Here is a 25,913-nt window from a genome sequence, read left to right as displayed (position 1 = left end):
TCCTCCTACCTGCCTTTCAGCGGGGCTGCACAAGTCCCCCAGCCCCTTTCTTTGAAAGCTGGCAGTGGGTTTTCAAAACTCCAGGCCGCACAGCCTGTTTCTATAACTGCCAGTTTTCTGCCTAACTTCATCTGACAACTCAGAGTTGAAAAACAGTTCAGTGACTCAATTAACTTCCTTCCCCTGCATACAATTATGCCCACGTGATGAAGTTGTTTTGGAGTTCAAAGCAACTCCATCTACTGTTTCTTCTCCCTGAAACCCCTCCTTCCCAGCTAGAACAGGGCAGGGACAGCAACGGCCTTCAGCTGCAAAAGAGGGAAGTGGGCTGGGAATTGAGAGTGTTGCAAAAGCATTTATCTTTGGCATTCAATTTTTCCCCTGACTTTGAATGATCTCTCGAACAGCGACTGCCAGAGAATAAAAATAACAACTGTTGAAACGCATATTTTTAAGATCTGATCCACTACACTTAAGCAATTCAGAAATCTCCATGGGAGATGCATTCATCCCAAAAGCACCATTTAGGTGGTTGTGAGTGGTGGGAACCCACCTCGTTTCAGTGGGTTTAATCGCATGCTTAAATGCCTTGTTGAACTGGAGTCTGAGCCGACCGCGTTGAGGATGAATGGCAGGGCTGTGTTGGATGAGACCGGTGATGACAAGGGTGTATGCGGAAAGCATCCATAGCACTTACCTCATACTTATCCCTAGGCATGGCCACTAGTCTCTTGCATTATTAATGAGCCTAAGCATTAAATACAACAGAAATAATCGTTGTCATTCCGGGTGACAACAGGAAGATCAATTAAGCAGTGCCATAACAGCTGTTCAGCCTCCAGGCTGTTGGGAAGCCGGCTCTGGAGTATGGGTTTTGCAGGCTTCCTCCTCATTAGAACAAAACCAATTTAACTGTATTCATGACTTCATTGGGCTTCAACGATCTTTCTTAACGATTTGTATTCTTCTCTTTTGCAGGGAGCACTTGGCCTTCAAGGCCCAATGGGAGCCCCAGGTATCAGAGGCTTTCAGGTCAGTCAACTAGCAATTAAGGTAGTTTAATACACATCCCGTTAACAATAGGCTGGTGTTTTCCCTGCAAGCCTCTGGGAAGGATAATTGGGGGGTAGTGACAAATTAGGACATGAATAGATTTCATTTAATCAGGATCCAGTTGCACCTTCAGTAATACGAGACAATAGCAAAAGAACAAGAGCAGCTAATAAGCCTATTGTGTCGCCTGTAGCAAATGAAGCCACATTCATAGACATTAGGGCTAGAAGGGACCTCGGAAGATCATCATCTAACAAATAAAGAGGGAAGCTGCCTGACTACAGCTCATCCTTTACCTGAACAGTCCCAGCCCCACTGTCTTAAGTGTCCTTTCCCCTTTGTGACCCTGGGACCTTTTTTTACCCCTAAGGAAGTAGGATGCAAGCACTGCCCAAAACTTCACTCAGACTGGGGACACAGTCCAAACTTGGCCTGGCATCACTATGTCCTCCAGGGGCATGATGAGGTGTGCAACCTAGGCTGGAAGTCACCGTCGTACTGGCAAAGTGCCTGGGCTGAAATCAGCTTCTCTGGCAAAAGCCCCGTGTTGCTGGATTGAAGTTTGGTTGCTTCCTGAAGCCCAGGTTTGGGGTCCATTGCTTCCAACAACATGGCTTTGTCTAGTCTGGATAAGCAACATCTGGTAATGAATGGGCTGAGGACCTCCGCGATGCTTCCTGCAGGAGGTAGGGCCGTAGAGACAGTGCAGGGCAAGCAAGAATAATAAGCAGCTGGAAGAAGATGAGGTGTGCTGGGATCGGGGGCAGAGAGCAGGCTGATAGCTGTGCTTGGAAGAAGGGAGAAGAAAAAAGAGACTCAGCATTCGCAACTCTGCTCAGTAAAATGAACCAGGGCCATTAAAAGCTGCACGGGCTCTTGTGACTGTAAGATGTCTGCCTTTTTTGTTCCCTCCAGGGACCCAAAGGTGCCAGTGGGGAACCCGGACTTCCTGGCCCGACTGGGATCCGTGGCGAGTCTGGTGAGAGGGTAAGGAAAGAAATCTCCCAAGGGGCCGTGTATGTGCTGGGTTTGCATCCCAGCTCGTGCCTTTGGGTGCGTCAAACCAAAGCCTGGATCCGGATCCTGGAATCTGTGACTTGTCTGAGCAAGGTTGGAGGAGCTCTGTTGAATGTCGTATCATACAAAATGTAGACAAATGAAAACTAAGGAGTGCAGGAGGTGCCAGACAAACCCCTGCCCCATCGCTGCAGAGGAGCAGGGGCAAGAATCGGTTCTTACGGCTGTTGCTGCGGGCGTTGAGGTCAGTTGTTGGACGGCTCTGCTCCAGGCCCAGCACTGAATGGACATAGATCGAAAAGGCAAGGCTTGTCCCAAGCAGTTTCTCATCTGTATGTACGAGGTGGATACAGACAGGCTGGGGGCAGTTATGCATAGCATATACCTGATTCACCAAGCCATAAAGTCATCCCCATCCCAAGGCACTGCCCCTGTTACTCCCCCCTTTACCTTTTCACTGGTCTTCCACAACCTTAGAAATCCATAGTTGCTTTCCCAAGGATGAGAGAACAAGGGACTTTCCTATTTGGCAAGTATTCTCCACTCTGGGTGCTGTGCCGGTCCTTACGGGGATGCTCGGGGTCTGTCGGCAGCATGCCCCTGCCTCTGCTGAGGTTAACGCAGAGATGTATACATTTTCCCTGCACTGCAAACGGTGCAGTAAACCCCTCTGGCTGCACAGCAGGATTTCACCTTTTGGGGGTGTGGAGCCACTGCCCTTATACTGGACAACAAGAGCACAGCGATGCCGTCAGTGCAGCAGACGCACCAGCTCATGTGCTTTGGCTGGCAGACAGTGGAGCACGAGCAGCTGACTTGGCAGGGATGCCAGAAACTCTGAGAGCCTGATTTTCCACCTGACCTCCTGCTTTGCACTTTGCAGCCTCGGTTTTATGCCTATAAGTGATTGTTGCTGCTGCAGCGGGCAATCCCAATCCTTAGAGGCTGAGCTCACCGACCTGCATGGATCCAGGTCATTGGCTTACCTCCATTTTACCCCCTGCAACTGCAGCTCATGGCAAGGAATTGGGGGCTCAGCAACCAGGCCCGAGTACCCCTGGGGTCCCAGGCATTGGGGATTCAGTGTGCTGCTTGGTCCTTTTGCCTGGGCTGCTGCAGGGTTGTTTATTGCCTGGTGTTTTATGCTAAAATGAAGAGTGTTGCAGGGTGGGCAGTGTGTCTAGCACTGGGCTGGGATTGCGAGCCCCTCACCATGAACAGTCCCGCACCAGGGCTGAGCCCTGCCCTGGCAGCACTGCATTGCAGAAAGCCCCTCAGACCGGGCTGCTGGGGAGGGAGGTGCACTCCTCTCTCGTGCCGGTGTCTCAGAGGATTTGTGGTTCAGTGGTTACAGCTTGGCTGGAGATCTTGGCTGGCCTCCATGCTCTAGCACTGACTTCCTGGGGGATCTTGAGCAAATCAGGGTCTCTCTGCCTTAGATTCTGACCCAGAAGATGGGGTAAAAGGACAGAGCCCTACTCGAAGGAGCAATGTCAGGATAAAGACAGGGAAGCTGGCCAAGTGCTCAGATGCTACAAAGCGGGGACCTCGAGCGTAAGGACCCCGGGCATGGCAGCAGTTCTCCGGTCATAGGGAGCCTTCCCATCGAGGCTTCACTTGACTGCAAACCCAAATCACAGTTGTAGGCTTGTGAGAGCTGGCTTCTGCAGGGAGGGTCCCACAAGCCAGGCTCTCGCTGTGTGTGTTTGGTTAACATAAAAAGCCTGACTGAAGGATTTAGAGCAGGAAAAAAAGGGTGGGAAACATGAGCCGGTGAGTGTTTGCACCGCTCCACCCAAGTCCCTAGAAGTCCGGCTCTGGTGAGACTGGAGGGCTCGTTTCAGAGCACTCTCTGGACCGGACCGCAGCCAGGCGGACCGTGGCATTGATAGTCTTCCATGCAGATTTCATTGACATGCAGGATCCCTAGTGTGCAGGAGAGTTGCATTTCGACTGACTCAGTGATTGAGATGTTTGTTTAGGGTTTCTTTTTCCTCCTTTTTGACATTTTTCTCAGTATTTCCCCTCCTTCCCTTTAAAAAATGGAACCTTCCTGGGCTCTGGACGGCCAGAGTTTAAGGAGAAATCCATTTGTTTGATGTCAAGGGCTTTCTTCCCATTTAGAAGAAGCCAGCATTGGCTGTTGAGGGGCTGCAGGAAACAGTGGCTGGGTGTTAAGTCAAGTCTCTGTGTAAACTAGCCTCCTGGGTGTACCAGGGCTTGCACAATGGGCTTCTGTGCACGGCCAGGATGAGCCTTGGGTTAAGTCAGGTTACACAGAGCGCTTCTCAGTTGCAGACACTGTGCGTCTACAAGCTAGCACAGTGACGATATTATAGAGCCAACGTGTACTGCACGGATGCAGACTGATGCCGCAAGGGAAAGGTATGGTCCGAGCGAAGGATGCCCCTTAAAACTAAATCCCCATATCAAGAAGCAAACGGAGAGCAAGGTGCTGTCAAAAAGTGTAGCAAACCCCTCGACTCCTGCTCCCATCAAATGAGGTAGGAGCTGTGTGGATCTACTTGCTTTTCCTTGGATCACCTGAATTTTTTCTCGGGGGCGGGGGGGTCCCAGCCTCCAGGACATCGGGTCAAGACTTAGAAAGATTGTTAGCTACAAAACCTAAGGTTTTAAGACGGGAAAGTCCAGGGGAACTGAGAGCCCTCATCCCACTGTCATTTCTGGGCCAGTCCTAACTGTGTCTTGGAAAATCCCAGCTCTGGTAATAATTTGGCATGTTGTGCTTCGCGCGGCACTGGGTTCAGCCCTCCTAGCTTTGGCCCACATCACCTCTAACCCAGGTACCTACTTGAATTGTGCACCCCTGGTGTAAAAGGTGGCAGCCCAACCCACGCCACATCAAACATCTGTCATATCACGGCCTTATATACACAGCTCTTCTTCCAACATATGGCACACATTAGTCTGTAAATATAAAATCCCCTGGAAAATTGAGTTTTGGGGTACTTATTAAATTTTTCAGAAGTTAGGGGGTACTTGCCAATTAAAAGGTTGAGAAACACTGCACTAGACTGTCCATGCAGCCAGGTATAACCAAATCCCTAATTTGCACATCACCTTGCTGTAGTTCTGGTCATCATTATGGTTTCAGTTATATACTGAATTAACTCTCCGTGTGCACAACTACTATGACTGCCATTAGGAGGGACCGTAGTTTGGGGAGTGGAACATACTGCCCCTCTCTTTGCTGGTGCCTGGGGGTGAAATGAGGAGCCCTAGTCTCTACAGCCTGAATTAAAAAGCCAAACACTGTAGCTGGCAGCTCCAATATCCTGTATTGCAGAAGACAATGTGTATGCAAGCACACTATTGAAAATCTGGCTCGCTGAGTCGTGTCTCCCTGACGGACTCGCACAGACCTCCTGGCTTATAGGATGTATATAGTTATACTGTACCAGTATTTTGGCCAACTGCAACTGGCACATCACTTTTGACTGACCCAAGGTGTTGAATGATTTTTTCTGCATGGACACTTATGCCTACCCCTGGGATTTAACAGCCACTGCCTTGCTATTTCACAGGCTTGCAGCTGCATGCCTCCAGAAATGCAAAGTAACATATTAGGAAGTGCATTATTCTTGTGTGGAAAATACAGGAGCTTCAGGGTAGCGTACCATGACCTATACGATGATGCTACAGTTATACCTGGGAGCCACGTGGTGTTTTTCTATTTGCATCGGTTAGGGTGAGTTCACAAAAATATTTACCATAAGAATTTATTTTAGGATCGAATTCCTAATTACAACCCTGAAGGTGCACACGTACTAGTACGATGTCCTCCTTCTACAGCAATGTATCTATGTGATTGATTATTACGAGGTACTTTGAATTTGATAAGAAAACACCTTAATAGAGCCAGGCAAACATGAAAACTGCCAGTGAATATGGAGCTGGTTGCTCTGAGGCTATTCTTGTCACTCCTGCTCCTACTGCCAGGAGTCGTTTTATGATGAACCAAACGTTTCAGAATCCAAATGCATCGGGTCAGTCATTTCTCTTAAGAAGCAGTCCTCAGGGGACAGTCTCCAGAGACTGGGCTATTTCTTATGCCATAAACTGTCGTGGGGCCCTGGGACTATCTGGTCTGAAGGAGCAGACTAGGCCTAAAGGAAGAATCCTGCCTTTGCTACAGCTGCATTTAAAAAGAAGGTTATAAATGCCTGGATTGCTTTCTGCATTTCCAGGCTGTCTGGTCTGGTTTGCAGGGAAAATCATTTTAATAGAAATTTGAGCTTTTAATAATCTGCAGCCCTTTCCTTCAGTGAAACAGCATGCACTGACTCTGTGTCTGCGCTCTTCTCTCGTGCTGTTTTCTTGGCACCGTTTCGAGGTCCAGTTATGCAAAAATGACACATTTCCAACAGCTATCACGATTAATGCTTCTGCTCCAAGTGTGTAATTGCTGAATCCACCCAGCATGACAGACAAGACTGAGGTCCTCCAAACCTGAATTAGTTCTTGGCTCTGTTGAACGAATCAACAGTCATGGGCCAAGGCCTCGAAGTGTCTGGTTTTGTTGTCTGAGAGTCCCAAATTGGTGCAGTTGTTCATGAAATGCCTAAATTACACCTGGCTGCAAAATTGCAGCTCCTTGCTTCAACACCTAAAATCCGTGCATGTCTCTGGACATCCGGCCTCATCGGGTACCAGACCGAGCGTGTCCTCCTCACCCAGTCCCCGGGTTGTGTTTCTCTGTGGATGCCAAAGCCAGCAACAGCCAACCCGAAACCCTTATGAAAAATGATAGTTTGGCAAGGATCCTGTATCCTGAACATCAACCTGCCCTAGCACATAACCCATTCTCCTACTTTATATTATGATGATGATGATAAAAAATATGAGGATATTTTACCTGCCCCTTGGAGAAGACTTCCTTGCCTTGAGGTGAGTGAAGAAGTTGAAATTTGTAAGCCTGATGTGAATTGAAATAAATGCACTCGTGTTAGCTATGTTCAGGGAACCAAGCAGGACAACAGAAAACAACCGTCTCATACGGATTAGGCCAGCACCGTACCTGGACTTCTGGTGGCCCCAGGTGAACTTTTAGTATCGGGCCCCCCTTCGCCGAGATAATGATAATAATAATGGGACAACAGAAAAAGTGTTGTGGGCCCCCTTTCTGTCTGGTGCCCAGTTTCCCTATGCCTGTGTCCAGCCCTGGATTAGGCCATGTGGTGACCGCAATGAAAAAATGGAGGGGAGCATCTGGCCCCCTTCCTGAATGTTGTATTTTACGTTGGCTGGATGGAGCAACTCTGGGGGAGTTGGCTTGGGGGAGGATATAACACATCTTCTTGTGATTTAGTTGTAGCCTAACTGTTCAGCAAGAAATGCAAACCCTACTCATTACGGGTCTGGCCATCGAGCAAACTGAACGCTAACATCGCTCGCTCCTTCTAAGTAGCGCGAGGTCCGATTCCTGTCCAGCCTCCCTCCTCTCTGCTGGCAATGGCAGATGTAGTTCCTGACCTCTTGGTGCGCAGGGAACGAGCACCTGACTGTGCTAAACGGTTTATAACAGTGCCGCGTTCATCCACCCTCTCTTGCTTTGTTCCCAGGGCGCTACAGGAGTTTCTGGCCCCAAAGGGAACCAGGTGAGTCAAGACTTTGAATTGGTCTTTTTTTTTTCTGGTTGCTTTCACACTGAAGTCAGGTCGCAGCTCTCCTGTCTAGCTTGATCACAGCATCACTAGCTAAAATTTAGCAGGTTAGGCAGTCGATGCAGACAATGCTTTTTTTTTTCCTTCCAATTTATTTTCTGTGTGTGATGTATTTTTTTTAAAGAAATGCGGAGCTGTTCTATGTAAAATGTGGTGCCCTTGATACTTGTCTTCCAGTCATCATACCTAGCAACATCTAACGCACTCAAAACCAAATCCCCTTTGGTGAACGTATGCAAGTAGATGTGTAAACAGGTAAGATTTGAAGACTAACAGATGAGGAGCACTTAGTCTTTAGTAAATTTTTGCTGCTTAACATCTGTATTTGGTTTAATTCAATGGATGAACTGCTGAGCCAACTGGTGGCAAGTATACAACGATGTACAGCGGTGGAGCCCTTATCTCTGCAGGAAGTGGCATGCTGTATACCCAACAAACATCTATATGGTTTCAAATCACAATTTCCACTTCTAGCCACCTCCTTGTTGCTTTTGGAGGGCAGGCGTGCTCTAAGCTCAGCAGGTTCTGGGAAATGTAAATCTTAACTGCAAGTCTAAGCCTTTATAGGCAACGTAACACTGCTTACTACCCGCAGGAAATGCGTGCTGCTGTGAGCAGTGTCTGGAAGGTGTACATTATCCTGCACACATGGGCAAGCAGCTCGTACGGTGCTGCGCCCTTATGTTGTCTCTCGCTATCTATGAATTACAAGCTCCCTCTGTCGGTTCAGTGGGAAACAGGCTATCCTAACGGCTCAGCATCGCTGTACAGAGCCAGTCGCCGAGCAACTCTCGGGAGGCCTGTGCCCTCTTAATGAGCTCGACTCTGAAATCAAATGGCTGCATAATAATTAGCCACCAGGTTTCCAATATTTTTGCTACTCACCCTAGGGATAGACCCAGAGCTCTTGCCCATGGAGGTTTGGGTTTTAGTAAAGTTTAGGATTTGTAGGTTTAGTTTAAAGGCTTGTGCGAAGTGCCCTCAGGCACTTTGTTTCAGAGGCCAACCCGGGGCAGATCCTCCTTTGGAGAAGGAGGTTATTTTTTTCTCCAGTTAACAGACTTGGCAGGGAGTCATCTACGTGGGTTGCAGGGAGTTACCTGTAGATATCTGCTGCCATTGCCTCCAAGCCGGTCTGCAGTAGTTTGCAGGGACCTTGAACAGGGGAAGCTCTTAGTAAAGTTTTGCCACAGCTTTGGTGTTGCGAAGCACACTTGGCGATGTACAAGACCAGCAATGCTGCAACATCTATTTTCTAAGCACAAAATCCTCCCACTGTCGTTGTGACCCTGAAAGGCTCTGGATGCTCTTGACTCCCAATGGGAGTTGAGGGTATTCAGGATGCACAGGTCTGTCTGGGTGCCCAGGAAGTAAACTCCCCCTGGAAAGTAAAGCACGTGATTGTGAATCACTGTATTATGCACCCACTGGCAAGGTTCCTGGTGTACTAACACTGTTGATTTCTTCCCAGGGCTTTGCAGGAGCGGATGGCCTGCCTGGTGACAAAGGAGAACTGGTAGGCATCATTTAAATCCAAGGGAAACAAATCACCAAAGAGCTGGACCCAGAGGTGCAGGAAGCCGGCTGCATGCACTACCCCCATTAGCTTTTTCCTCAGTGCCCCTTAGCATGTCAGGTTTAGCACCCCTGAAGGGGCCAGCTTGGTGCCTGTGGACTGAGTCCAGCTGTAACATGTGAGAATACAAGAGAAATCACTCTAGTTTTCCCAGCAAGGCTAAAGGGATCCATCCTTTGCAAGTGCTGTCCACCCCAGCACCTCTGTGCCCCTGCTCTCCGTCCTGTGCCTGCACTCATAGGAGCTATGCCCCTGCTTTGGCACCAAGGGAAATGGCATCCCTGAGTAGGTGACCCAGCTCTGCTCTAAAGGCCAGGGTGCTCCCCATAGCAGAGCAGGCTTGTGTGACTTAAAAGGACACATAACAGGGTGAGCCTTTCTCTTCTCTGGGTCCTTTGGCTTCTTTGGGCTGCGCCCCTGCTTGAAGAAGTATTGTGTGCATTGCTGGAGCACCCTAAGGTGTCACTCAGAAACCCCATGCAGAAGTAAGTGCTGCTCCCAGGAGCTTAGTTAGGTCGATTGATCTGTCCATCGATATCTGTCTTTGTTCCTGTTGCGTGTTCTTTCAAATATCCCCATTTTCCTCCTTTTCTTCATAGGGTCCTTTTGGTCCCCGGGGGCAAAAAGGAGAGGTACGTAGCAGCTGGTGCAGGCTCTGAGCCACAAGTGTTAATGCGATAAGTGTGTTTATCCCAATGGCTTCTGGCTATTTGGGGTTATACAGTACCGCTGGGGGTGGTTTCCTTTTTGGTGTTATACTGTACCACGGGTGGTGATTGCCTCTTCGGGTTATACAGTCCCATGGGTGGTTTATTCTTTTATTCGGGATGCTGAGTCTTTAATATATAATTGAGCCTTTCATATATAATATATTTTGACTTCCATGGTTTCATGCACATGTTGAGGCCAGTCCCTAAGGGGCTACTTCTGCTCTGTGCATAAATCCCATGGTGGTGTATAGCAAGGCAGGCCGAGTCACTTTGCACCCTGCACCCCATCCACAAGGCCCTATGCACGTGCTTAGCTTTAAGCACAAGCAGTCCAGCTGAGAACTGTTTAAAAAAAACCCAGTGTCACATATTAAGTGGGGGAGGCAAAAGGTAGTTAATCAAACTTCTCAGGAAGGAAACTTCCTGCTTCCCAGCCCTTCTTGATGGGAGGGAAATGTGGCCCTAGGAAGAATAAGATGAGCAGCAACCTCTTTAATTGCCATCACAGCAATGCACCAGGAAAGGCTTCTGTGCTCGAAGTCTAAGTCCCTATCCGCACAGAAGTGGGAAGTAAGTTGGCATGAACCCCAGGAGCTCTGATGTGGGTTTGTGGAGCTGCGTTGTTCAGAGACCCACCTTATCCACGCTACCCCTGCGTGCACTGGTTGTGTCCTGGGAATGGTTTGCACTGCTGTTGCTGCTTGCATTGCTTCCACTGCAACCTGGGCACGGTCTATAAACCGTCTGTCACAGTCAGGATCTACATGCACACCTGCTGCAGAAGGACGCATGCAGTCAGGACAGCTGCTCTAGCAGCAAGAGGGAGAATGCAGTAGCAGGGAGGAAGGCTTAGCGGCAAAGTACCAGGGGGGAGTAACACTATGCCCAGCCTCTCTTTTACACCTGCTTTTTTTCCTCACCCTTTAGGCAGGCGAAAGAGGGGAGGTGGGTCCTAAAGGTATTCAAGGACCCAATGGAACTGCCGGCGTGCCAGGGATCCCAGGCCATCCAGGACCTATAGGCCACCAGGGAGAGCAAGGTGTCCCCGGCATCCTAGGAAAACACGGCCCTCCCGTGAGTACTGCTGTTCTCCGAGCGCGGTCCTGTGTCGGGTGGGAATGGCTGGGTCACCGACAGCAGCGGAGTCCTGCATTCCCAACCCAGGGATGTTCTGCTTAGAATATGCCTACAAAGCAGGTTTTTGTACCCTTGTCCACTGCTGGCCATGCCTTGTAGTACTGAAAGTGTCCGTACTCGTGCTAGTTGCTATGAAGCAAGTCAAGCTAATGGGCCAAGAAGAGAAGTCCCCCTAGTCACACCCCCTAAAAAGGGAATTCTCAGTGAAAGAAATGAATGAAAGTGCCAGGTTTAGAAAGAAATGCCATGTTTTTTTCCCATCTGGGTAGCTTATTCAAATGTAGTGTAAGCTATTAGGGACATCAGACTGGAAGGGTGCATGGAGTCTATGGGCAATGAGGGGTGAAGTTACCATCAGAAACCATGTGAAAGTATATCTTGTTCTCTCAGTACATTCCCAGTGGGCAGGCGTCTACATCACCAAATTGATCCCTGCTAAGTGGCTCCGTCAGAAGGGCCAAGGAAGGACGGGTGCAGGGGGGTTGAACTATCCCTAGAGGAGGTTGCAGCTGAGCATGGGGCAAGCATGCATTGTCACTATGCAGGTTGCACGTCTTTTGTGAACCGGGATAGGCCGTCTCCTTCTGAGGTGCAGAAAATACAGAAATAAATGAACATTGCAAACGTAAAGATAAGAAAGAAAACAGGAGACTGGTCTGTCTCCCACAAGGACAACACTGTTGTTTAACTCTCAGTGGGTGAGTGTCCTCTGTGGTGTTGCAGTGCGTTAGTGGTGTCCTCTGATCAGCAAAGATGGCTCACTGGATTTTAACTGTAGACATCATCAACCAAGTTTAAAGCTGTCTTAGCTGGGACTTAATTTGCAGGCATCAACAACTGCCCAGAATAATTTAACATCATCAAGCAAGCTTCTAATTTTGCATTTGCGTTAATCGCATTTGTGCGTACAAACATGCATCGATAGCCGTGCATCTATCGACTTGGCAAGACCAGCTGGTTTGTTTGTACAGGAACACAGTTTGCAAGGATAGAAGGAAAAGTAACTTCCCAGGACTTGTCTCTTTGGGGATTAGTCCACTCTCGGGATGACACATCAGTGACTGATGTACCATATTGAGCTACATCAGTATGATGATACATCTGGTTTCTTTGGAATGAGATGAGATAGGTGATAGCGCTAGGAAAGTGAGTTAATACAAGTCAAGTCAGTACCTGGAAAAAGCAAATTGACTCCTGGTTGGATTAAATGATTTTATTACTCAAATTAATCGGGGCGGGGGAGGTTGTTTGTTTTTCAAAGATCAAGTTTCCCATTCCTGTCAAGGTCAAAAACCCACAACTTAAATATACTACCTGAATTATTAATGCTACCCTGATAGCTTGTGGAGGAAGGAACAATTCTTTCTTCTCCATAAAAGCTCCTCTGTTTTATACCAGTGCTCACTTGGACGTGTGTTTTGAGCCCTGAGACAAGTAGCGTGATGATTATCAGTAACATGATTTGTGTGTAAGACAGGATTATTTCGTTAACTCCAGGGAAAAGAAGCCAGCGAGCAACATATAAGAGAGCTCTGTTCGGAAATGATAAACGGTGAGTGCCACCGGGAGGTGACTGAACTTTAGTTACTCCATCAAAGCATGAGGGTGCTTTATAGTTAGTGAGCAGTTGTTGCTACTTATTTTGATGGTGATTGCACTAATCTGAGCCGTGTGGATTCCACTGCCCGGGGGATCTGTGTTAGTAGTCATGCAGCATCGCGTGGTGAGCTTACCTTCATTTGCTCACGTGGCCCTGCAGCCCTGTTCTCTGATGCCAAACCCCATGGGATTTGAGTCTCGATAGCACAACAACATATTGCTCCACATAAGCTGGTTTTCATGTTTCTTCCCAATGTTTTTGCACAGTACAGCTGGGCCTTAATCCACTGTGATGACAGCTAACACCAGTGACTCTGTTTCAATGACTTTACTATCAATTTCCATTCAACTTGGCTCCTGCATTATTGACAGTGTTATATTATAACAGAAACAATTGTTGAGTGTTACTGGGACAGATTCCAGCCTCAACTAGGCACGTGTAGCTCCTGTTGGAGCAGGCCGGTGTTGTGTGCATGCACCTCTGAGAGCCGTAATTCTGCCCTTGCTGTGCAATCAGGGTTTTTGCACTGGGGGAAACTCAAAGCCTGCACTTTCTCCTTTTATGAGCTGCACTTGCTCCCAAGTGTCACACAGCTGAAAGGCTGCAGCCTCCAGGCATCACATCGAGCAAGAGTTGACCTAGTTTTCATTCTGTTATCACTCTTCTCTTCCAGAACAAATCGCACAGTTAGCTGCTAATCTGAGAAAGCCTTTGGCTCCTGGGATGATGGGTCGGCCTGGCCCTGCTGGTCCCCCAGGTCCTCCTGGGTCAACAGGAAAAGTTGGTCATCCCGGTGCTCGTGGTCCGCCTGGATTTAGAGGGCCAACAGGGGAACTTGGAGATCCTGGACCAAGGGGTAAGATGCAGCACCCAATCCTGTGCCCACCGAGGAAATGGCAAGCCTCCTCCTAGCTTCACTGTTGCAAAAGCCGGTCCTCAGAGGGGAAGAACAGGAAGCCTGAGCAGGTGCCAGAGCTGTAGAAAGTAGGCGTGTGGTTTGGGAAACAAAGTGAATCCTCATCACTGCAACATGTCAGGGAATGAGGCATAGGGCTTGACCTTGGGGACCGCAGCATCTACAGGTTGTATCCAGTCTTTCTCCCTCTCTCCCTACCCTGCTTCCCCTGCTGCCGTATGTGCCTACAAGACCATCCTACTGTTGCCTGAATCACTGAGAAAACAGATGGTCTCCTATCGCTCCTTGCAGGAGAGGGTGAAGAGCTGCTTCTGATTCTGTGCTACAGCTTTGCCTTGCCTTGCGCCACTAGCATGACACTCACTGAGATGCAAATGCCAGTGCTAGTCTGGAGCATTTTACTCCACACTGTCTGTTCAAATGACACACACCCATCTCTAGGCTCCAGGTAGATTTCCCGCACTGCACGTAGAGATTGCAAACCCTCCAGACCAGAGACGTTGGCACTGACCTGTTGTGTCTGGTGGCAGATGCAGAGCCGTTCTTCCTACATGCATTTGTCATGAGCCATCAAGCCTCTTTCTCTCTCTCAAACAACCAAAATGAAGAGTATGAGTTAGGACAAAGTGTGGGAAAAAAGATGCTGGTGAAGTGTCTTGTTTCTCAAGCCTAGTCAGGGTCTGATTCTCCAGCTTTTGTATCAGCAAATGTGCAAAGCATGGAGTTTTGTTGCTACCGATCTGTGTCTGACAGTTAATAGGAGTAACTTGGCTAATGGGTTGCAACAGCTGAAAGCAAATCCAGCCTTTGAGGCTTTTCAGGCTCCTGCTTGTCCTGGCAGGTGCTCTAGGATAAGAATGAAACGCCAGGGGGCAGCACGCTGAAGCATTTGGTCCTACAAAAATGTAATTTTCCCTTTTCTGTCCCTGCCTGTTCGAAGCAGACAGCAAGTGATACGTTTGGCGCGCACGCAGATCTGACAGTTATCTGTTCAAATATGCCATATATACATGTTAAGATATTTGATTACCAGCAGATTTAGGACTTTTAAGTTGCCTTTTAAAGGTATTTAGCCAGGTAAAGTTATGATTGGGCACTGTCGCCCATGGGACTGTCCCAAAGCACCTAACTCGTATTTGAGTCAATGGACCTTTTTTTTTGTTGAAGTTGCAGGTGTCTTTGAAAGCCTGCTTTTTATACAGAGCATTTAAGAACTTTGTTTGGCTGGTAATAGTGCCAGTAGTGTGAACCCAGGAGACGGAGATGCAGATAATGGTAAAAAAGTGTGTGGGGGGGTAGGCATCTCATGCAGCGAAGGAAATGCTTGCACACAAGCTCTAAATCTGGTAACAGGGTCCAGGGTATGAGGGCAAACTGGACTGAAATCAGCAACGTCTGAATTAAATGAAAATGTGCATCCCTGCAGGTGACCCTGGTGAAAGGGGAGACAAAGGAGCTACTGGCCAAGGCATCGATGGGCCTGATGGAGATCAAGGACTTCAAGGTAAGTTGATGCAGCATTTAACAAAACTGTTAAATACCCAGATAATGACAGTACCGACTTGGAAAGTCCCAGCCTACTACACTGTTAATCAAGGAGGCAGTAATTGCTCTGGGTCAAAATAAAGGCTGTAGGGGGACCGTGTAGTGTGTGGTGTATCTGCATTTCTTTCTCCCCACAACTATTATGCATCTCCCTCCCTTGAGTGATTGCTGCATAATCCCGGTGGAACCCAGCCAGCGCGGCCTGCTGGAGCGGTCCTTGGCCCTCCCGTGCCTCTCTCCCATTCCTCAGTGTTTTAGGGATGTGGCTCTTCAGCTTTCTCAGTTCCTTCCAAGCCCTGGCTGGGAATGAGTTCAGACCTTAGCTCATCCAACTAATGCTTTATTGGTCTTAGCTGGGGAGTCTCTGGTTCAAGCTACTACTGGGATCCCAGCTGTGCTGGGCAGATTGCAGGGCAGTCTTCCTTCCCCTTGCCTTTAGGGAACAGTGAATGCTGCTGGAGTTCAGTGCATGGTGTTCCCTGCCCCACTCCCTGGTTAGCAAGCTGTAACCTCCACTCCCGTTCCCCTTGTGTCATTTGTTCTCCCAAAAAGCAGTAGTTGTCACCCTCCCTCTGACCATAGAGGGGGGTGGTAGTTCCCAGTGGGCCTGCACCCACGGTTTAGGCATAACTATTTGTACCAGCACTGGATACAGCCAGGAACGTAACTACACATCGTAAACCATCATTATCAGTTCCGGCATCCTCACCAAGCCTAACTCCCAAGGAGCTACACTGAAAGGATCCCAAGTTGTGCAAGTGATGTCCAAACAGGAGAATCAAAGTCAGATTTCCCTGTCGCTTCTAAGATGTGTGAAGATTATGCAGTTTTTGGGTGCCTAGCTCACGCAGTGGCACTCTGCTTTGCCTCATATGATGACCTGACACCAACGTACGTGACTAAATGCATGCACGTGAGACGGTTACAGTTTCAGCCGGTGCAGCTGAGGATGCTGCATGCTCAGATGCAATTGTGGACTACCCAGAACTTTAATGTCTGTTCATGCTGCTGTGGGCGTATAGGCATGCAGCATAAACTCCAAGAAGTGTGGCTGAAATTATAAATGAAAAGCCCAGTGGGTATAACTAAATTATAACCAAAAGCCCCTCTAGCCCAGTAGGCAGTATGCCTACCCAGGACAGGAGAGCCTTGATGACCCATGTTCCTAGTGAGCTGTAGCACACATGCAGCATATAAGCCCCCATCTCCCAGTTTTAATTTTGCCTCTAAATAAAAGGCAGTGTTTTCATGCTAAATCTGTTTTTCTTTCTCTCCTTTAAGGACCACCCGGTGTTTCAGGAATCAGTAAAGATGGTCGGGATGGTGCTCAAGGAGACCCCGGTCTCCCAGGGGATCCTGGAGTGCCTGGTGCAATCGGGGCTCAAGGGACTCCAGGAATATGCGATACGTCAGCCTGCATGGGAGCTGTTGGAGCATCGACTTCCAAAAAGTCATAAACCAGCATTGAAAGAAGTGGAGAAGTGACTGAATATTTAAGTAAACAGTGCATTGTATGAAGCCAGAGAGGAGCCTCCTAGTGATAAATGGACAGAGGTTCCTTCTAGTAAAATGAATAAAGTGGAGACTTTGCCACAGTATTTCAGTTCTGTGAAAAAAAAAGAAAGCATCACGTAAAAATCTTTACTAGGAAGGTATTAAAGAAGTATTTCCCCCAGTTATTATCTAGAATGTTTATGGCAAAACCACCTCAACCTTTCTTGTCGCCCTTTGTTGGACAGACCTGCAGGAGAAAGCGCTGTTCCTTTTACCATCATCTCCCTCATTGTACTAAAGCTTGTGGCAATTTTGAGTGAAGGCTTGAGCCAGTGCTCATTGCTTTCGGTGGTGCTGCTCCCATTGACTTCAGTAGTGCAGGGTACAGCAATAAGACCCTGATTCTCAAAGATACTTGGGTACCTACCTCCTACTGAGATCTATAGGAGACTGAGAGCTTGAGTACCTTGGAAGACTTGGGTCTAAGCGAAGATCATTGCCCATGTATATCCGTTGTCCACCGTGACATCAGACCATACCTCAATCATTTGCCATGGCTAGTAAATATTAAACTTCTTGCAGTCTATGCCTGCAAGGGGTGTAATGTATATATTATAATTTTACAAGGGAGATTTTCTGTATATTTCCATGTTATAATAAAGGATATTCAGTAACAGCATTTTCATGACCTCTACTTCAGCTATTTGCACAGCATTTGTGAAAGAAATCCCAAGAGAAAAAAAGGATGCTCTTCTAAAGGCAAGCCAAAATTACTGTATGAACTGTTGTAAAAATAAAAGGATTTTTTTTAACCTTTTTTTGGTGATGTTGTAACTGTCATTATATATATAGACACACATACTGAACCCTGTTCTGCTTAACTCCATCTTCCTCTTTAGAATTATTTGAAAATAAATTGCTGCAAAATTATAAGTATCCGTGATTTACAACAGTATTTATTTTGGGGTGACTTTTGTGTACTATAAACCTGTTAGCATCATCCACTTTTAGGGCACAAATGATATCGATTTCTGTCCTACATGTTGCAGCTTAGTAACAAGTAGCACCATTACTAGTCTTTAATATGAAAATATTTCGTCCATTTAAATCATTCACTGTTTACAATATACCACTTTTGGACTAAAGCAACAACACAAGAAATTGTTGGACAGGTTGTGCAAAACTATTTAAAACAGTGCCATATTTAAATAGCAATGCAAATAGCATTGCATGGCATTTTAATTCTATGGGATATACATTTTTATATGCTTGGCAATCTGATCTCCAGTACATACAATAGCATTTGCAAGTTATGTAATAATTGTGCAATCAAAAATAATTTAATTTTCTCACTGTTCCAATAACAAAATGAGCATTATAATGGCATCTTTATAATTTAATAGGAATGCTCCTTCATGACTGAATACATGCAATAAGAAAATTGATGTTCCATAACCATTCTAACTATATCATGTTAAAAAAAAAATCTAATGGATTTTTTTTGATAGCTAATGGGGAAAATATTAGGAGCTGTTATGACATTTTCTTGTTGCCTGCAGTCCCACACCTCTCTAAGAGGGCACTGATAAATAAATATTGTTGGTATCCTTCCATTTTGAATAAAGAATATTTTCTTTAATGTTCTATTTATGTATTTTTACAAACTGTATTTTTCAAGTCACTCTTGAATACTATCAATTCAAATTAGCCACAGGAGATGAAGTCCGGCATGTGAACACAGAAGAAAATATGCAAAGTTATCAGGTATCCATCTTTCCCACAAAATGCTGGGAATTGATACTATTTCTTCTCCACAGTTGTACTGTTCTGCATATTTTCCTGCATTGGACATGTTACTAGTGAGTCGGGTCTTGTTAGTTTTAGTCTTCTGCCTGTTTTACCACAGAACACAGTCTCAAATTCCTAAAATCAAAAACAGAAAGGAATTACTATCACGTTTAATAAAAAAATACAAAAAATGTTATTACAATACTATTGGGCAAATGCTGGAATCGGAGTATACCCGAAAGGTCTTTGGGAAACTTGTTTCTAATTTCCTACTTTGCCACAGACATCTTAGGCTTAGACATCCTATGGTATCTAGGCACCTGACTCCCACTTGACTCTCCAAAAGGAGTCAAGACACACAAATACTGCTGAGGATCTGGAACTCAGCCTCCCTCTGCCTCAATCTTTTCATCTGCAACCATGTAGGTAATATTCTGCAGGGGCAGCGGGATAATGAACAGCTCAAGGACTGTGATGACAACAGTGTGGCAGGTGCCCCTTAAACAAGCTGAGTACAAGGATGTCTTGTAGGAAACAGGACCACTCTACCAAGCGGTTGAACTGAGCTGTGGTTCCCGAGAGGCTGCTAGTACCAGAGGCCACAGCTTTTTACCATCTCACCAAGAGCCTTTTTATTAGAGAAGCCTTTGCAGCGGCCCCAAACCTTCTGCATATTAGTACACGTGTTCCCAGTGCCTGGTGAATCAGTTCATAGAATCACAGAGAAGTAGGGCTGGGAGGGACCTCTGGGTCTGGGACAGACATTGCACAAACCGGTTGCATAGATTTCATAGACATTAGGGCTGGAAGGGACCTCAGAAGATCATCGAGTCATCTGCCCAAAGGGCAGGATGTCAGCTAGGGTCAAAGGACCCCAGCACGATAAGCATCCAAATGTTTCTTAAGCATCCAGAGTAGAAGCGTGCACCACCTCCGGAGGAAGTCTATTCCAGGCCTTGGGGACTCGGACAGTAAAGAAGTTTTTCCTTATATCCAGCCTAAAATGGTCTTGGAGGAGTTTGTGACTGTTGGACCTTGTCATCCCTTGGGGCGCTCTGGTGAACAGGCATTCCCCCAAATCAGTTAAGTCTGATACTACATTCAACCATGTTTCTCTCAAACTGGTTTCAGTCAGTTTCAAACTGGTTTATGTGCACTGAACACCTGTTCTGTTACGGGCTTAACCAGTTTCTGATCACTTAAAGCAGTTTATGTGTAATGTCTGTCCCGAGCCCTGGAGGTTATCTAGTCCAGAGGCAGGATCAACCCATGGAAGATTACCCATATAAATCATCTCTCCTAAACCTTGTCTAATCTATTATTAAAATGACACGGTTGATTCCAGCACACAGCCTAGGACCTTAACCTTTCACAAGTAAAGCAAGGGGACAACGGTGGACAATGTCCTGCTGTTGCAAGGGTTAAAATACACTTAAGGGATCCAAGAATAAGGCCCATCTCCTCCTGCTACCTTACCTGCATGGCCTCCTCACTCCAGCCCCCTGCTACAGAGGAAGGTACATGAGCGAATGCAGGTAAAGAAAAACTGGGATGGCCTAATTGTCCGAATGTGGCTGCCTTCCTCCCGCCTGTGCCCAGTCCCTTCCCCTCCTTCCCCAATGCCCAAGGGCCTAGGCGCACGGTCAATTTGTGCTGTTCCAAAGGTGCGGCATTTTAGTGGGGGTAGCAAAGTTACAATATAACAGGAGTGGGCTCATGTTCCTGAGGCTGAGCATACACTGCTCACCACTGAGGGGGCCTCCGAGCAGCTATCCCAGCATGCTTTGGCTCTGTGAATCCCCCTGGGGTTGGCTGAGTCATGAGACCAGCACAGAGAAAGCACCAACTGCCCATCTGGCTTGAACGTATCTGCTCATACGTTGGGACATCGCAAATACATCTGGAGTGGCATAAACTGCAAATGTGCCAAGCCCACAAGCCAAACGTTGTTTGGTCTGAATGGTTCGATGTAGCACACAGCAGGAGCTTAAGTCAGGAAAACTTTTTCATAATGCCTATTCAAACTGAATAGGAAAAAAGTAAATTAAAAGGTATTTCTTTTGAGTGGCAAAGTCAAGTCCAGCAGAACTGTTTCATTCACTTTTAGTGATATCGTTATAGATTTTTTTAAGTAAAATGTTTTTAACAACCCACTAGAAAAACTAAAATTGGATTGTGGGATACAGACCTTTTTCAGAGAATCCCCATGCCTTTCCTGAATGTATTTCAGAAATGCTGTTGTCCACTGTAAAGTCGTTGCCTTATCGGTATCAGCAGTGCAGAAGGGAACGAGAAGATTCAATTCATCACAGCAAATCCGGATTCTGCGCCTAGAGCCACATTCAAAATAATAAATTTAGCAAATTATTTAAATAGCTTATACAGATCCTACACAGTGGTCTTCTTAAGCCACAAACTTCTCCCTTAGGTAGGGCTTTACACACTTTCTTTCAAAGAACTGGCCCCTCTTAATTTAAACCACAACCAAGGATGACAGTGGTTCCTTAGTATGCACAACATCTTACGGCATTTTTACAAGTGCTGCGGGGGTAGGGGGGCTCCGAGAGCTGCTCTAATTAAAGTGCCACAGCACCTGGTCTGTCAGCATCCCCCTGCGTCAAAGTGGCAGCAGGGGTGCTTTAACAAAAGCTCATCAAACGAACTTTAAAGTGCCCCCACTGCCATCTTGAAGCACAGGGATGCAGATTAATCGAGTCTGCTCCGATGTGCTGTAATTACAGCGCCTTGCAGCAGCCTCCTTGGTCCTTAGAGAGCTTCCCCAGAAAGTATGAAATTGCACTTCAATTCTTCCCTCTGCCTGCAGGGACTTAAACCCATGTCCTACAAGGACACCCCCACCTCCTCCCCAGCTACCAAGCTAAAAGCTGGATCAGGGCACTTTCCATTCTGAAAGTGGCTGAAGTCTCCCAGTGTAACCCAGAGCATCGTAAAAGGATCGTGTCAGCTGAAGTGGTCCTCCTTAGGCCACTCCGTTAAGACAAGGATCGGTAGAGCACGTCATACCCTTGGTAGGCCCGAGAATGATGCAGAGAAGATGGGATAAAGTCAACAAAGCCAACTTTATTGGCTGACCATTATGCCAGCTTTCCTTACAGGCCAACTTTCCAAAAACAGTGTAAAATGGAGCTTGGAGTCAGAATCTGATTAATTATCATCTTAGGATATTTCTAAATCCAGTTCAACCATAATGATACAAGTCTTTTGCAATTTTCATTAATCAGCTGCGAAGAGCCAGTTAATTGGTTTATGGGAAGACAGATACATATTTTTAAATTACTGACTTGAGATGTAGATCATGATTATACACCTTCTGCTAGCTACAGATTTGAATTATACTCGATTGTTATAAAACGGCTATCCTCTGAAAGATTTTATTACACATTTTGGATTGTCTTACAAATGTAGTAGAATCAACAATATAAAAAGACTTTGAAAATGTCCTTTACTTGCTTCCAAGAGAATGCCACTTATTTCACCCAGGGAACACTATTTGCTCCAGATGACAAATGAAGCAAAACGTCTCCAACTACTCTGTCGTTATAAAATAAGTCTTTTAAGAATAGTGAACTTCATTCACACTTCCAAAATATTTGGTATTGCAGCTCTGCACTTAACATGAGAAGTTACCTTCTGTCTCTTTCCATGCGGTTATGTCTCTCCCGACGCTGAGAGATTCCTCCCTGCATTCCATTTTGGGCCTGAACACTTGAATTTGACTGTGCTGCCTGCCAACTACCCTGAGCAGATGTAGTATTTTGGCTATCGCACATATTCTGAATTTCACCAAGGGGTTTGCGGTCTGCATTTGTGTCCAACTGGCGTAGCCGACTGCAACTTCTTTTATTTATTGCTTGTTTGCATAAAGCTTCTTCTTTGCAAAACAAGGAGGGAAAAGCAAAACTTTATTTCTGATTCTCCCACTCTGTCAATCTTTCATATGCACTGAATTTAGCTGTAACCTTATTTTTCACATTTGATTCTGAAGGACTAAAGTGAAACTACTGTTAGAAAATGAGGCCTCAGTGATTATAACTTATTCTCAGTTATAGTTTATATGGACAATGGCACTGATAATGTTACTGAATCGCTATCTATATACATTTATTAGAAAAAGGAGAGCATTAACATTTCATATTTTCAAAATGCAAAATGCCTGCTGAACTCCAAGTGTGAATGAATGAGGTAACTAGCATTTCCAACTTCATATTCAGAAGGTAAAATGGGATGTCCTGCAGGTCTCTATACATCGCTGGAGGTCAGAAACAGAGAGACAGAGACAGGGGCCCAGAGCTAACAAACTACCATGTTTCCATAACAGCCTAGCTGCAATTATTCCCACCTGCCCTCTACCACCTCCAAAATGCCTGCAGAAATAACGACAATTAGGTGGGTGTTCATTCAGGTATTGATAGTCCCACGGTCTATAGAGGTACAAACTGGGCTTGTTGCACTAATCCTTGGTATAACATTACATTCAAAACAGGCTACTTAAAAAGGAACACATTTTTTAAAGTCGTCTACAGTTTCAACTCTTCTCATTACAAGCTACTTAGCAGACAGCCACTTTGAAAGCCTCCCCACAGTTTTAGCTGCTGGGCACTTTTGAAAATCTTGTCTCACATTTTCTACAGAATAAGCGCACGGTGGGTAATGTCATCGGGTTTCACCGTGCCAACTCAGTAAAAACACATTAATTCCAGAAAAATAAAATCATTAAAATAAATCAGAACAAAAATATCATTGGAAGATTAGGCACACAGAAAGCACAATACTCAAAACCTAAATAATTTACCTCCAACTTTAATCCAAACTTGCTCAGGCAAAGCTTTATTCCTTGCACCTACTGTCTGTTTAGTGGATTCAATTTCCTGATGATAACAGAACGAAAATGCCCTGGGCAATCCAAGGTCTTGATGTTTTGTAGCTTCCACAATAGTACAAGATGCTCCAGAGCTCTAGAAAAGAATCAGGACACGTTAAGAGAAAAGAGGAGCATGACATTTGGTCTTCTGATGCGGACATTAGGTTTTGACCCATGAGACAATGAGCTATAATTAATAAATTGCTTTTTATTCTCAACTCATCTGAAATTGCAGTTCATGCAATTTCAACATTCAGACTGTGTGGTTTTACTACTGCACTTGGGACATTTCCTGCATGTCAATTTGAGTTATTAGACTTGGTTTGTAGCAACTGTAAGAAAAATCAAATGACATTATTTTTTTGCCAAAAGGAAATCGTAAGAGGGAACCAGGAGAAAACTCTTGGTAAACAGCTGCTTGCTGTTGCCTGTGCAGGCGTGAGGGAAGATGGTGCTTTGAATGAATAAGCAGAAATGCCCTTTTAATAAGAAACCTAATGGTCATTCTAGCTTGGACAATTTTAGTATGCAATGTGATTCTAATTTAGTCGTTTTGACTGAATACTTTTGAAGCTGAAGCATACAGGCTAAGTATATATCCCTCTGCATATAGCTGCTTAAGTCACTATTGAAACACACTATTTCAAACTTAAAATGGTTAGCTATCAGACTCAATTTATATAAATCCTACAAGAAATTAAATAAGATGCAGAATAACATGAATATTGCAAATCAGCCAGCTTACAAGTATGGGGGAAAAAAGACCATGTACCTGTGCCTGTGAAGGGTTAACGTTTCCAGTACTAGAACATGCATTCATGCTAAATAACGGGTATGCAAACTGCAGGGCAGTCGTTGTAGCAGCGGTCTTGTTTTTCACTAACGTCGTACACTTGTTTGGCTGCTGGTGAAGAGGAACGCCCATCAGTTCCGCCGGCTGACGAATCAGCGTTACTAAACTATACACACACACAAAAATTAAAACAAACCAGCTTACTTCACCATACAACTGCAGAAAACGAGCACTACATACTCCTCTAGCGAGTCGTTAAGTCACGTCCACTTACTGCACAGACCTACGATCATTAAGAGCTATGCCCCTAACTCCTTTTTCAAGGACAAATGAAGATCAGCTTCATACACCCTTTGATTTGGTACATTCAAGTGATGGCTCAGCTTTGCAAAATTTATTTCTGCCTGCTCTCTAGAGTACAAAGTTTTAGGACCTGATCCTGCTCAGACGCAGGCATGCAGGCTCTGCTCCGATCGGGCCCTTCCAGATTACACTAGCCGATTTCCCCCGACACTTTTATTAATCAGCTGTAAAACGCCCAGTACTTTTGCTAGAAGCAGCAAAATGAGACCAGTCTCACTCTAGGCCTTTAGCTTTATTTTGAGCTTTAAAAATAAAGCTGAAAACCCAGCAATTTCCTGTATTTATTGTAAAAGTAACTAAGTCAATGTACTGTGCCCACAACTAAACCAATTCAGACTGGAACATTAGCAGGCACAGCTTGAGGCCAACAGGAGTCCTGTCCAGCTCCAGCAGACATTAATTTGGTCCTAAACACACCATTAATCAATTTAAATATTAAAAAAAAATGCTGCCGTTCATACACTTGAATTTCCGGAGTGATTCGAACTCTACGAAAACACTTGGTGTCACAGTATACCAAAGTAAAGTGAGTTATAACACACTTGTTAAGAGTCGCTCCAGGTTCTTGGGGTTCCTGACATCTCGGGTTTTCCACCTGGATGCTGTTGAACCGGTCTTCCAGCCGGACGCGGACGGCGGATTTTGACCGCGGCTCAGGAGCTGGCGGCGAATGGTCAGGAAGGACGTTTTCTTTGTTCGCCCCAGCCATGTTTTCGCTGTGCTTCGCCCTCGCTAAACCGTGCCCCGCAATGTCTACGCAGCTAGCGTTGGGCGTTTTGTCTGCTTGGCTGGCGGGGAGATTCGACTCGCTAAGCAGCATCATTCTGAGCTCCTGAAAGTCCCCGTGACCCAAGCATTGGCCGGAGCCCGTGCCACCTGTGTCAGGCGCCAACCCTGGCTGGCAAACCACCGGGTAAACTGCCGGGGTGGCGGAGGAATAGCCGGCCGGACCAGCGCTCGCCGCGGGCTGCTGCGGAGCGGCGTCGGCGGCGCCGCAGGCCGAGAAGAGGGCCGAACTGAGCCTGGCGTCCATGTCCCCGTCGTTGGCTTGCGCCTCCATGTGCGAGTAGAGGATGTGCTGCAGCTGGGTGTACTCGACCTCCGTCATCTCCACCAGGTTGAGGTCCGTGGTGGTGAAGCTCAGGTTGTGCTCGCCCAAGGGGCCCGGGGAGGCATGGGCCGGACGCCCTTTGGCGCCAGACCCCGACATGGCTTGGGGGCCGCGGTGAGTGAGTGAGTAGCAAGTGATGCCCCGGCGGGGGGGAGGGCCTGGGGCAAGGCAGCTGCCCGGGGCTGGGCGGGGGGTGCCGCCGGCCCCGCTCCAACCGCCTCCCGGTCCGGGCAACCGCCGCTGC

The 25,913-nt window shown here is 46.5% G+C and overlaps 2 protein-coding genes across 3 annotated transcripts in view; one reads left to right on the top strand and one right to left on the bottom strand.

Annotated features, from left to right (window-relative positions):
- Window positions 1-17,549, top strand: part of COL9A3 (collagen type IX alpha 3 chain) — a 97,242-nt gene extending 79,693 nt beyond the window's left edge. The window contains exons 23-32 of the mRNA XM_019510133.1: window positions 979-1,032; window positions 1,969-2,040; window positions 7,653-7,688; window positions 9,226-9,270; window positions 9,930-9,962; window positions 10,968-11,114; window positions 12,675-12,729; window positions 13,451-13,633; window positions 15,120-15,197; window positions 16,520-17,549. Of these exons, the coding sequence (XP_019365678.1) occupies window positions 979-1,032; window positions 1,969-2,040; window positions 7,653-7,688; window positions 9,226-9,270; window positions 9,930-9,962; window positions 10,968-11,114; window positions 12,675-12,729; window positions 13,451-13,633; window positions 15,120-15,197; window positions 16,520-16,695 (879 nt within the window). The 3' untranslated portion in view covers window positions 16,696-17,549. The remainder of the gene's footprint in view (window positions 1-978; window positions 1,033-1,968; window positions 2,041-7,652; window positions 7,689-9,225; window positions 9,271-9,929; window positions 9,963-10,967; window positions 11,115-12,674; window positions 12,730-13,450; window positions 13,634-15,119; window positions 15,198-16,519) is intronic.
- Window positions 17,550-17,668: 119 nt separating this feature from the next.
- TCFL5 (transcription factor like 5) lies at window positions 17,669-25,820 on the bottom strand. 2 transcript variants are annotated; one of them, XM_019510134.1, is made up of 6 exons: window positions 25,101-25,820; window positions 24,175-24,361; window positions 23,334-23,496; window positions 22,169-22,412; window positions 20,709-20,850; window positions 17,669-18,655 (listed from the first exon to the last, which is right to left on the bottom strand). In XM_019510134.1, exons 1-6 carry the CDS (start codon window positions 25,766-25,768, stop codon window positions 18,533-18,535), a joined length of 1,527 nt encoding a protein of 508 aa, XP_019365679.1. In that variant the 5' UTR covers window positions 25,769-25,820; the 3' UTR covers window positions 17,669-18,532. The 2 variants fall into 2 exon arrangements, with proteins under 2 accessions (XP_019365679.1, XP_019365681.1); XM_019510136.1 differs by having other exon boundaries at window positions 22,169-22,409.
- Between the last annotated feature and the right edge of the window lie 93 nt (window positions 25,821-25,913).

Source organism: Gavialis gangeticus, unplaced genomic scaffold (assembly GCF_001723915.1).
Source record: "Gavialis gangeticus isolate Ggan-Ray unplaced genomic scaffold, GavGan_comp1, whole genome shotgun sequence".
Lineage (NCBI taxonomy): Eukaryota > Metazoa > Chordata > Crocodylia > Gavialidae > Gavialis > Gavialis gangeticus.
This window is presented reverse-complemented; position numbering and strand designations above follow the sequence as displayed.